The 12,460-nt window shown below is 44.7% G+C and overlaps 1 protein-coding gene across 2 annotated transcripts in view; it reads right to left on the bottom strand.

The window, feature by feature from the left end:
* The window catches only part of NIPBL (NIPBL cohesin loading factor), a 1,086,041-nt gene that overhangs the window by 55,627 nt on the left and 1,017,954 nt on the right, over positions 1-12,460 (bottom strand). For both annotated transcript variants that reach the window (XM_086960544.1, XM_086960543.1), the window contains exons 34-35: positions 5,609-5,755; positions 2,982-3,361 (exon numbers count right to left, since the gene is read on the bottom strand). In XM_086960544.1, coding sequence (XP_086816670.1) covers positions 2,982-3,361; positions 5,609-5,755 — 527 coding nt within the window. The remainder of the gene's footprint in view (positions 1-2,981; positions 3,362-5,608; positions 5,756-12,460) is intronic.

Raw genomic sequence — 12,460 nt, 5'->3', positions numbered from 1 at the left:
AGAAATGGTGGGGAGCCACCCTTCGACGACGCCAGTGAAAAAGAAACCACACGGTGGCCAGTCTCCCGTGAGGGTGACACCAATATGCAGCCTCCGGAGAAGAGGGAGCGTCTGAAGACAAATCCACGGCACGACCTCTGTGTGGAGCCGTAGAGTCCGCCGCCTGAGGCAGGACGTCAACACCATCAGCGCTAAGGGAGACGCTGGATAAGGTTCCTTGCGCCGGGGACCGAAGTGGAGCCGGAGCCGAACTGGCCAAGGGGAGGCGCCGGAACAACGCTGACTCAACCTCCGCCAAGGCAGCTGCCTGCGTATAGGAACGAGAAGGACTAGGGGAGTGACACAAAGCCCTCTGCCAGCCTCGGCCCAGAATGTGGCGGAGGAGGCCCGGTGACCCATGCGGCGGCGCCAGGCACAATACAACCTCTGACTAGCCCTCCGACGAGGCAGCTGCCTGCGGGGAAGGGATGAGAGGGGTCCCCACCCAGCCTTGACCCAGAGCGGGAAGAGGAGAGGTCACCGACCCCTGTGGTGAGGAGAGGTCACAGACTGTCATATAGTTACTTCTTTTCTACATACTGTGTTAAGTTAGCATGAGTTTATTAAATGTTTGCACGCCGTTTTCATTCTTGCTTCACTTTTGCACACAACACATAATTGTTGTTTTAGCTTTCAACCCAGAAGAGCTTTGTGATTTACTAAGAGAAATAATATGTTATTGCTCTGATATCAGTTTTGTTCTGCACTCTGTCTGCACAGTGAGTGCTGAAGGCTACACGGATAACTTAACCCAGTGTTTTTGTAAGGTCTGATCTTCGCACCCTTATAGACATAACACACATGCTGCTGCCAAAATCTGGCTCTAGGCGACTTTTATATTGTTCTGCTGAACGCACAAAAATACACTTGATGTGCTTCGCATGCAGAGAGCTGGTGGAAGGTGATGTGATCCTCCTGCCACTGAGATTTTAAGGTATGGGCCCGCCCTGCTAAAACCCAAATGAGACCTTCATAGATCTAAAATACTATGCTAAATAGGGAGAATGTGAATTAGACATTGTTAATTTCTATTCATTTCAGCATATTAGTATGCTGTCACCATTCGCCTTTTATGGACTGATAACTATGCTGATAACTTTGTTGCTTATATAAGTATTATACAAGATACTGCGTTTGAGAACCTTGCATTAGTAAATAAATATTTCAAACATGCACGTGTCCTCTTTTACTCCACGTTCTGGTTTGTAATGATTACATAACGAAAGAGTGTTCATGTGTTCCACGATTCCTGAGGTACTCTAAGTTCATGTTCTGGTCTGTCTAAGCATTGGGAGTTTGTTATGACCAATGAGACACTGTAGCTAGCTCTGTAAGGGGATTTTGGGTACTGAGGTGAGTTTTGGGCCATCCTAATTCACCGAGGTTCCAGGTCTCTATGCACAGTTCTGTTGGAGAACGGAATTCCCGCTACAAGACCCCCGTGGTGCCGCCTGGAGCATCAGGCGCTGGCACCGTTGAGGCGTCAGCTCAGCCATGGACGAGGCTCTCGCCTGCCCAGAGGGCCGAGAGGGGCTCGGGATGCGACCCGAGCCCCGGCAACCTTCTGTGACACTACAGGGACTCCCGCAGGAGTTTGCGGCGAGGCAGAGGTGCCATGGTCTGAAGGAGGGACCCCCGAGAGGCCGCACCCCAACAGCACCACAGACTCCAAGCCTGGATCCGAGCCAGTAGGCGCGGGAGCCGCCAGCTGCGCCGCGGAGGGCCCCGTGCACGTCAAAGGATCCGCTGATGCCCCAGGAGGGGAAGGAGGAGGAGACGCCAGCGAGGCCTGCAAAGCCGCTGCGTATGTCTCCATCTGGACTCTCGACGCCCCATCACGGGAAACAGTGGATTAGACGACACGCGGGCCGCATCACCCGTGGAGACCCACGCCCCCGGCAGGCCGGACACCAGCCCCCTGGGACAAACTGTGACACTTACCCACCGGAGAGCGACGCTCACGCGAACTCGGAGAAGGGCGAGGATGATGACCACGGGCGTATCTGAAACCGTCTGCCGAGGCTAATCGAGTGGAGGAAGCCGACCTGGAGAGATGCGCCGAGAGTAGTTTCATCCGGCGCTCCCGCCACGACTTCGGTTTCAACTGTTGCCACGCCTCACAATTAGTGGTGCCGTGAACCTTCCCTAAACACCACATACAAATGAGGTGAGGGTCGGTCACCAACATAAGACGCCCACACGATGTGCAAGTCTTGAAGCCCGAAGGCATCCGCACACTGTTCCACCAAAAGAAGAGACAATGATGAGAAAAAAGGGCCCCAAATAGGCCCATAGCAAAGACTGTATCCGCGTTGCACGTGGAAAAGGAAAAAACGGACGTAGGCGCGCCTGGTTGGGGCTTATGTGACCTCGCTGACGTAACATACCCGGACGACGCCTGGGCGGAGTCGCATGATGCCACCCCGCCCCGGCGCGCAGGGATGCTGTGGCAAAAAGTTTATCGATCAAGTCTCACGCCTGGGATAATTCTACATGAAGGAATCTACGGCTAGTAGTCTCTATCAGATAAAGGTAATTAGTAGCCTTTTTGTTTGAAATGGTCATGTAATTACCCTGACACAACTCGTGCTCAGCACGGATTATGTCAATCTATTCCTTTTTTTACTTTCATGGCTTATGGAAGGAAATGGGAAAATGAAAGAAAAGATGGTTTCATTTCATCTGCAAGAACCAAAAGTAATTTTATACAGTTGTACAAACAAAAAGACAGTTTGGGCACACTGAAGGGGCAAAATACACACTTGTAGGTTTTTCACTGGTGACTAGATGAAAAAAGTTATTTAAAATTCATCATGTGGCTTTGAGTCTGTCAGGAAACAGGAAGTGTGCTCCACAACAGTAACCAGAAAAAAAAAAGATTTTCAATAAAAGAAATTTAAGAATAAACTTGACCAAAACAAATAAAGTTATTCCCCAATTACCTGTCTGAGAATCCACAAAGGTTCTTTAAATGTTGTTTTAACATCAAAAGCAAGAGAATGCCCTGCGAGGCATTTGCAAACTCAATCAGAGCTAAATCATCAGGCAAACATCGCAGTACACTATCTAGATCATCATCGTCATCAGAATCAGAGTTTGAATTTGCTCGTTTTCTTGACTTCCGCGGACGTTTGATTTCTTCCTCACTTTCAGCCTCGCTTTTGCTTTCATGGTCTTCTTCGTCATCTTCTTCATCGGAGGAGGATTTTTTCTCCTTACTTTTTTCTTTTGTTTTTTCCTTCATTTTTTCCTTTGTTTTCTCTTTCACTTTTTCTTTTGTTTTTTCTTTCTGTTTTTCTTTAGTTTTCTCTTTGACCATTGACTGTAAGAAAAGAGATGATGGAAAATTAAATAAGTTAAATTAAGTATCACATCACTTAAGTAAAAGAAAAAAATTGAGAAATACTGCACAAGTGAATCTCTGAAGAATTTCCTGTTAGTCAAGTACACACTTTCTATGTTGCTCATTGTACGGGCTCTTAGTATACAGACTAGACAATATTGTATAGTAGCTAGGTGATGACTTAAGTATTTGTTTATTTAGTCATTAGTTGATTGGCATATGCAGATTATCCAAGGTAGAAATGTTTCAGCCCTAGGAGCTCTTTCTCCTCTGTGTTCGTGTAGGTGGTGAAAAAGGATTTGTCTTAATGTTAACAGATGTTAAAAGATTATCCTTGATTATCTTTTTAACGTTTCTCAAAAGCAGTAAAGCAATACTGAAGAATTGTCTGGAGTGTTCAGTACTTCAAATAATAAATAATTTCTATTTTAGAGCACAACACCATTTGTTTAAACCTCCGAATGGCATTTTACTTGCTGTAGATGACAGAAGGTGGAAAATCCCTATACAGGGGAGGAATTTCCCATAACCCCCTTAAGCATTCCTGGAATCAATTGTCTCAAGCCCCTCCAACTCACAGATAGGTTTCCCTATTAAACTCTTCTCTTCTGACCTCATAGCCGTATCTGGGGTCACATGTTTGGAATCGATCTCAGGGGTCACATGTTTTTCACATAAGTCCTTTCATCATGCTGGATACATTATTAAATGATGAACTTTCCTTTATTTTGAGTCTGGGTAAAAGAGAAGTGTCCATTGGCCTTGCTTGACTCATCCCACACAAATCCTTGTAATGTTTCCTGCACACTCTTCTCCTGTACCAATGACAGACTGAAGGAGGGCTACATACACAAAAGCGGAACACCTGCGTACAAAGGCATTTTAACAGCTTTTGTGTGGACCATGTCAACTTCACATTTTTTCCTTCAGTTCTTTTGGATTATGTTGTTCGTACTGGCAGCAGTGGAGATACCAATGATGCTGTAAAACTGCAGCTTAACTTTTTGTTTCAGGCTCTCTCCGTTTGCTACTCTAAAATGGAAAAGTGACATCAGCGTACAGGATTGCACAATGTAAGGCGCCTCATCATATCCAGGAACGAGCAAAAAATATTTTAGTTTTTATTGCTGCAGGCTTTTTAATTTTTTTAGGACTCAAAATAAAAGCCAGACCTATTGGCAATGCTTGTTAAAAATGGTGTGTGGGTAGGGACATAACTCACAAGAGCAAGCCTTGAATGGGCTGTGGTGCCACATACCTGCATAGCACATTCTCAGCATATCCACATGCATGTTTTATACGTAGCTGTCTTTTTCAAGTTCTTTGTTTGGAACTAAAGTATAAAGAGTTAAATCTGTACAGTTTTGCCCTGTAAGGCAACATGCGAGTCTTCAAGTTAATGTTGTACAGTGGTGACAGAATTTGACCTTAGAACTGCATTAATATATGTCAACATTTATTAGCACATTTGTGGTAACAAGCTGCTCTGGGGTTGCCTTTGTCCTATTCAGAGGGTCCTGGCAGGTCGGGCTGGACTACTATTACGACTAGAGCTAGACCAATCCTAATTTAAATATGGATGGTTCCTGTATGAAGTGGCTTGGCGGGAAAAACGCTAAACAAAATAAACCTTTTACTGGAATGCAACCCCAAATAATTACTTGGGGCTGAGATTATTTTGATCAATATGCTCAGCCCTTTTGTTTTTGTTGTCTTCCCAATGAGAAGCCCTAAATGTGAGAGTTATGATACAAGGCTTGGACTCTGCTCTAGGGCTGCTCACATTCCCGTTCAGCGACCTAGCCTGTCAACTATGGCTGGACTGTTTTTTATTGAAGATGGACGAGGTAGATTTTGCCTATAGTTGGTTCATATCTGCGGTGAGACAGTAGGCAATAAATTAGACTGGAATGTAGACCGTATTATTTGAAGTTGGCTGAGATTAATTTAAAGTATTACATCCACTGGTAGGTTGGTTCTTCTCATTTTATTTCCCTGGCGTAAAATATACACAAAAATCCATCAAGAGTTAGTTTAAAAATCTGAATTTTAACACCGACTGTATGACACTAAAATGGAATACTTCACAAATACGTTTGTACAGACACTGCATACTGCAAAAGAAGGGTTGGAAATGCATTATAATATGGCACCTATATGAAATGTTAAAAGGGCTTAATGCAAGTAGCAAATACATAGTTATACATGGTATTGCACCGTACTTACTTCTTTGAAAGACTGGAGCAGATTACTACCAGATACGGATAAGGTGATGTCTATATGGTGCATAATAAAGAGAGGTTCTTCTTGAGTCTGATAAGGAAAGCAGGCAAGATTGTCTGCTATATACAAAAGCATATTCACTTCTGTTTTCTGAGGAAAGAAACACATTAATTTACAGATTTGAACCAACAGTATGAAAGATGCAGCCTGCAAGTAATACTTTTATACAATTCCTAAAGCCAACACACGTTCATTCAAATATAGCAGTACAATTAATAAACTATGATCTTTAAAGTGCATCTGTTCACAATGTGGCTATTTATCAGTCTAAGTTGTGAAACAAGTACTTAGACGCACAACACGTCGGCCCCACCCTTTGGGCTGTGTTTACAACCAAAATGCACCTAGCTGAAAACAGTCTTAAGCCTGTCCCTTGATCTGCCCAACTTAAGTAAACATTTCTCTTCTTCTAAAGGGTAAAGCTAATTTGTTTGGCATGTTCAACAACTGACATTGAACAGGGAAGTATGGCCAAGGGAGCGCATCAGATTCAGTTCTAAACAGTGCTCGAGTCGGGGGTACCACGCGGGTGGACGGCGTCCCCCACTTATTTTACGGGGAGTTCGACAACTGGAGTAAATGGAGCCACACATTCACTCTTTGGCCTCTCTGGGGCGAGATCGGAGCTCATTCAGAACGCTGCTCACGCGCTGGCTTCTATGATGCAATCGCATCTAAGGGGTGAGCGAGGGAAGGCCATAAGTCTGATTGTGCAAGCCACCTTTCGTGACGTCACTTCCTGTTGTGACGTCAGCGTGCCCCCACTTCTTTTTTTAGGACTTGTGCCCTGGTTCTAAAACATGAAATATATTTGGTTGTACATGCATTTCAAAGACGCACCTTTGCTCCTCAGTCGCATTCTGAATACATGTTTGCAGCATTAAGACTTCACCAGCAAATTCAATAGCAGTAAAAAAAACAAGCATTTGCAATGTAATAGGTCTCGCACTAGGAAAGTTGGAGCCATTGGTCTTGTAAATGACAATTTTTTTCTTTAGGTGTTGGTTTTGAAAATAGCTAAATTAATAGCTTTGTCATTTACAATGGCAATAGTTATAACTTTCACAAATGTGACACCTATAGCATTTGTAATGCAACATGTGTTGCATTTAAGTGACTTCTATGTATTGATATTACAAATAACAATGGTTTTTAATTCTTTTAAATAATTAATACTTTAATAAAAGTGATTGTAATTTATAATGGCAATAGGTTAAACTTTTGTAAATAACTTTTGTAAAGATTATGTTCAGTGTATTTTATTGTGACGAAAATGCAAGAACAGAAGTGAAATATTAACATCTTTTTGTGACATTTGTAATAAAGCTTGAAACGTTGAGAGAACATATTTGAAACAGTTGTTGAATGGTGGCGCAGAGTGATGTTGTGGTGGCGACGAGTGATGCTGTGGCGTTCAGTGATGCTGTGGAGGCCGTGAGTGATGCTGTGGAGGCCGTGAGTGATGCTGTGGAGGCCGTGAGTGATGCTGTGGAGGCCGTGAGTGATGCTGTGGAGGCCGTGAGTGATGCTGTGGAGGCCGTGAGTGATGCTGTGGAGGCCGTGAGTGATGCTGTGGAGGCCGTGAGTGATAATGGGGTGGCCGTGAGTGATAATGGGGTGGCGCTGAGTGATAATGGGGTGGCGCTGAGTGATAATGGGGTGGCGCTGAGTGATAATGGGGTGGCGCTGAGTGATAATGGGGTGGCGCTGAGTGATAATGGGGTGGCGCTGAATGATAATGGGGTGGCGCTGAGTGATAATGGGGTGGCGCTGAGTGATAATAGGGTGGCGCTGAGTGATAATAGGGTGGCGCTGAGTGATGCAGGGGTGGTGCTGAGTGATGCAGGGGTGGTGCTGAGTGATGCAGGGGTAGCGCTGAGTGATGATGCGGTGATGCTGGGGTAGCGCTGAGTGATGCTGGGGTGGCGCTGAGTGATGCTGGGGTGGCGCTGAGTGATGCTGGGGTGGCGCTGAGTGGTGCTGTGGGGGTTCTGAGTGATGCTGGGGGAGACTTTTCTAAACCAGGGATCTGTGCTTGGTGGTGTGAAGTCCTTCTTGCACTCTCCTCATAACTGCCCTCTTCATTCACGTCCACACACTAGGGTCACTGACTGAACCCCTGTCAACCAAATTATTGATACAACCCAGGTTTCAGGACTCGATTTTGAATATAAATTGAAAAGAATGACAGGTAGGATGGGAGTGCGGTGGGCGTATCCACTTGTAAAATCTAAACAAGTGTATCAGTTGAAAGGTTTGTCATTTATTTGATTTAATTGCCAAAACTCTGCTGTTGCCTACTGCCCTCCCTGATCGTGCACTGCCCTTTCTGTTTCCCCACCACTTCTGCTCATCAGTGGTGTATAGTACCTTTGAAAGTGACAGGGTTTAACATTGCCCTGAATTCCGGTGCTTGAAGGGAGTAAACCATATTTATTTTAGGAGAGTATGGGGTGGGAGGGTCTTCGCTCAAGAATTCTTTTAAGCACATTTTGAAATACATTTTCTAAAGAGTCATAGGCTCTAAAAGAGCACTCGCGAAATATTCCACTGCTTCCAGTATGAGCCAAAGAAGCTTCAGTTTCCAAGGAATTGAACCCATTTCATGCCACCTAAACATTCCCCATAAAAATAAACGCGTACGTATACACAGACAGGATAAAGCGTTGGTGGCAGGCTGCAGCTACATTAAAGCTCGGCTCGTTTTGGGCTCGAGGGTCCAAGGGGACCTCGAGCTGAGTACGGGCCCCTCCTTTGGCTCGAACTTGAAGTTGCTGGCGCCAGACTCCTCAAAATGCAGGTAAACGGGCGTTTTGGGCAGGGAGGTATCCTGTTGTGACAACCCGGGCTGTAAGTGCCAGGAAACCAGCGCCCGACCTGGGACAGTACTGAGCCGGAAGACGGGGATATTTGAGTGAAAACAAAACTGTCTCGGAGACTGGGACTGCGAAAACGTTTATTTCTTATATAGAAACACGGGTATATGCCGCGACACCTATAAACTAAACACACCAACTCGTGAAGACACTATACCTCCATGTAGGTCATTAAAAGTCACCAGATGAGTTAAACATTAATGCCATAATAAAAAAGAATGATAATGATCAGGGATACACAAAACACGATGCCTAATAAAAATGCTACAGGCCTGTATATTGCTTTGTGAGGATTATAGGGCACATCTCCAAGACATACGAAGTCTGCCTGCAAACACCAAGGTACCTTTATTAACTATCTGTACCGTAATATGATTGCGAGTCCTCTCTGGAAGGCAGTGCGTTGTGTGTCTACCTCTAGCAAGGTTCTGAAGCGCTATGTGGATGGAGGCCATGGATGCTTACAATATAATTAAATTATTTATTTACGAGTGATGGGTTCTGGACATAAACACGTTGAGGTCGAGAGAGACGATTAAAGGGAAGCGGTCTTATAATTGCAGGGTTTCAAAAGCAAAGCGCGGACGTCAAGAATTGGACTTTCAAAAGTATAATATTCAAAAATATTTTCCATAATAACAAAGCATCGCATAGACTTACCTTTTGCTTCGGCAGGAGACGCCAAAGGGTTACTTCGAACGGTCGGCCAGTCTCCGGTGATCGTCAGCAATTCAAAATAAATAGGCAGTCTGTCTCCTTGCGCCGCACACATGGATCTGGACTCAGTAGCGAAAACGAAACTTACCAGGCTCGCGTCGTAAGCTGTCTACGGTACAAGCTCCCGTGCGCGACCCAAGGCGCGCGACGGAATCCGACTCTGCCATGCTTCTTAATGTGCGCGTGGCCATCTCTTGTCTCCACTCGTTGTCGGTTGAGGCGACAGCTATAGTCCTCGCGGCGAGAGCGCCATTTCGCGCGTTTTAGCCAGGGCGAGACCTAAGAACTTCAATACATCCATGTCCATTCATCGTCCCAACAAATCCACTTAGCCAGTATTTGTGCAAGTTTCTCACCGTCTGGTGGATTGTAGGGATTATTTAAATAGAGCGAACGTGATGGCAGGCGCACAGTATGAACAACATCCTAAAAGCTTGCAGAGTAACTATGGTGGGTTACTTGTTCTTATATTTATATCCTTAACCCTCTACTTGATGACAAGCATTTAACATACTGAGGAAAAACAGCTGTGATAACAGGAGCCGATTCATCATACATTCACACACACTGCCAGAGATGTTTGGGTGTTGTGTCTGGCATGAAGATCTTGAGCACAGACATTTTCCAAGTGGCATGCTTCCAAATCACGTTGATGAGAACAACATGTAGAAGGAAAGGTTTCTTTGGTGCAATCCAGGTTCTCAATCAATGAATTCATAAGAACCTCCGTTCATGACCGTTTTTCCGCACCAGAATTACTGAGCCAAATTTAGGTGGAATGACCAGTGTCCTAAAATGTCCTGAAGGATCTCTTTGACGAATACAGTTTGTAGAAAGGGGTAAAGGAGGGTCGGAAAGGGATCTGCAGCTCGACAGTCTCTACCAAATAAGGCATTACCAAAGGTAAGTAACTTATTCATCTGACAGACTTCCAGCTGCAGATTCCTTACCTTAGAATAGATACCAAAGCAATCTCTCCTCAGAGGTGGGTCTGCAGACAGTTACACTAAAAAGCCCTGGAGGACTGAATGGGCGAAATGGCCATCTCGCCGGAACTGAGTGTTTAAGCAGTAGTGTTTGACAAACGTGTGCAGCGATTTCCACGTAGCTGCCTGGCAGGCGCCCAAAACTGGGACTGCTTGAGCTAGCGCAGTGGTTGCAGCTTTAGCTCTGGGGAAATGAGCTTTCAAGCCCTCAAGGGTTTGTTTTCTAGGCCATTGCGTAGCTGATTTTTATACAAAGGATAATCCTTCTGGAGAGGGTTCTCTTGTGGACGGCCTTTCCTTTCTTCACACCCGCAAATCCAACACATTTTTGCTCGTTGACCTGGAAGTGTTTTATATGATCAATGTAGAATGACCACTCTCTTTTTGGATCCAGGCAGTTGAGTCTCTTCTCTTCCTTAGCACGATGAGGTGGGGTGAAGAAAGTAGGCAGCGTGATGTTCTGGTTGACATTAAAAGGTGTGAGCACTTTTGGCAAGAAGGAGTCATGGGTCCTAAGGGGGGGGGGGGCAGGGGGGGGGGAAGGTGTGCACGGGGTGAACAGAAAGTGCCTGTAATTTGCTATCCCTCCTGACATATGTTATAGCCACAAGGGCTGTTTTGATGGTAAACAGTCTCAGAGGGCAGCAGTGCAAGGGCTCAAAATGTAAACTCATAAGAAAGGTAAGAACTAAATTCAGGTCCTACTGAGGCATGATGAAAGGTGTAGGGGAAAAGCACGTTTAACCTTTCACAATAGGTGACTTGAACAGTGAGGGTTGATCCAGTGACTGCAGGAAGGCTCAAGTGGTAAAAAGTTACCCTTTAACTGTGCCCAAAGCAAGGCATTTCCAGGCAACGGATAAGGCAAATAGGAGGACTTTAGACAAGGATGCAGATAGAGGATCAACAGCAGCTCACCAAGCAACAGATGTGCCCCATTGGCAGGTGCAATTCTTTTTTGTGGAGGGAAACCAGGCTGCTATGATGACATCACACACTTTGGGAAGGAAGTCAGGTACCCTCAACTGTAGCTGCTAAAGCTCCACCCATGCAGACAGTGTGTGCAGGACCCTGCCCTGCTGCTGCAACAGGAGTTCCTTCCGAAGGAATAGCCTGATCAGCGGACAGATACTCATGCTCAGGAGCTTGGTATTAGACATGTATACAAAAACACAAATCAATGTATGAATTATTATTTAAAAAAAGGAACAAATCCTGCAAGAAAATCAGGGGGAAAGAGAGAAACAATAAACAGCCAGATACAATTATTAATCGTTCATAGTACCCAAGTTTCTTAGTTCAAAAAGTACCTCTATTTTTGATTACAATATCTCAATTTATTTACAATATTTATAAAACATATGTATACAAATACAATTTTAGATAAAAATAAGGAAGACTGCCAGATGCAGTGAGTGGGTGCAAAGAAAGTGCTCAAGTGATAAGAAAAGGAACGATTTAAAAGGGAAAAATTCTGATAATTTTGGCTCAACTAAAATGTGATTCTTCTAGTTGAACTATCAAGAGGCGTGCCCATACACTGTTCAGAAACCAATTAAACAGGGGCAGAGTGTAAGGGGTGACAATGACACGGGGACATAATAACAAGGTGCAGGCCTCAAAATGGCAGGGGAAAAAACCGTTGACGTTTCGACCCTGGCGCAATACTGGGTAGATTGACACCTCTGCCATGGGTCTTCTTCAGGACTGGACAGAGGGGAAGGGGGGGAGGGGGCAGGGGTCGACCGAAGTTGCAATGTGAAACTAGGTCCGTACAATGAATAGGCCCGTTTGTGGTATGCCAGGTACTCATCCGGTGTGGTATTAATATCAAACAGGTGGAGTTAATCCTATAATGTATCCAAAGCGCCAAGCATTCAAAGCCAAAAGAATTAGAAGGTGGGCGCTGGTGGTGGAGTTTTTTACGAATGGCAACGATACCGGCACTTAATCACCGATCAAAAAACTGCGGTTTCCATACGAGGTTAATCACGTAAAGTCGAGAAAGGCAATGGTATTGGCGCCTTTCTCGGCTTAACGTGATTAATCTCGATTAATAATTGTATCTGGCTGTTTATTGTTTCTCTCTCTCCCCCTGATTTTCTTGCAGGATTTGTTCCTTTTTTTAAATAATAATTCATACATTGATTTGTGTTTTTGTATAAATGTCTAGAACCACCTTATTTTCATATACTAATTGACACACAGGTCCTTTG

The sequence above is a fragment of the Lissotriton vulgaris genome, chromosome 3_1 (genome assembly GCF_964263255.1).
Source record: "Lissotriton vulgaris chromosome 3_1, aLisVul1.2, whole genome shotgun sequence".
Lineage (NCBI taxonomy): Eukaryota > Metazoa > Chordata > Amphibia > Caudata > Salamandridae > Lissotriton > Lissotriton vulgaris.
The sequence above is the reverse complement of the archived record's forward strand: the minus strand, read 5'-3'. Positions and strand labels throughout refer to the sequence as shown.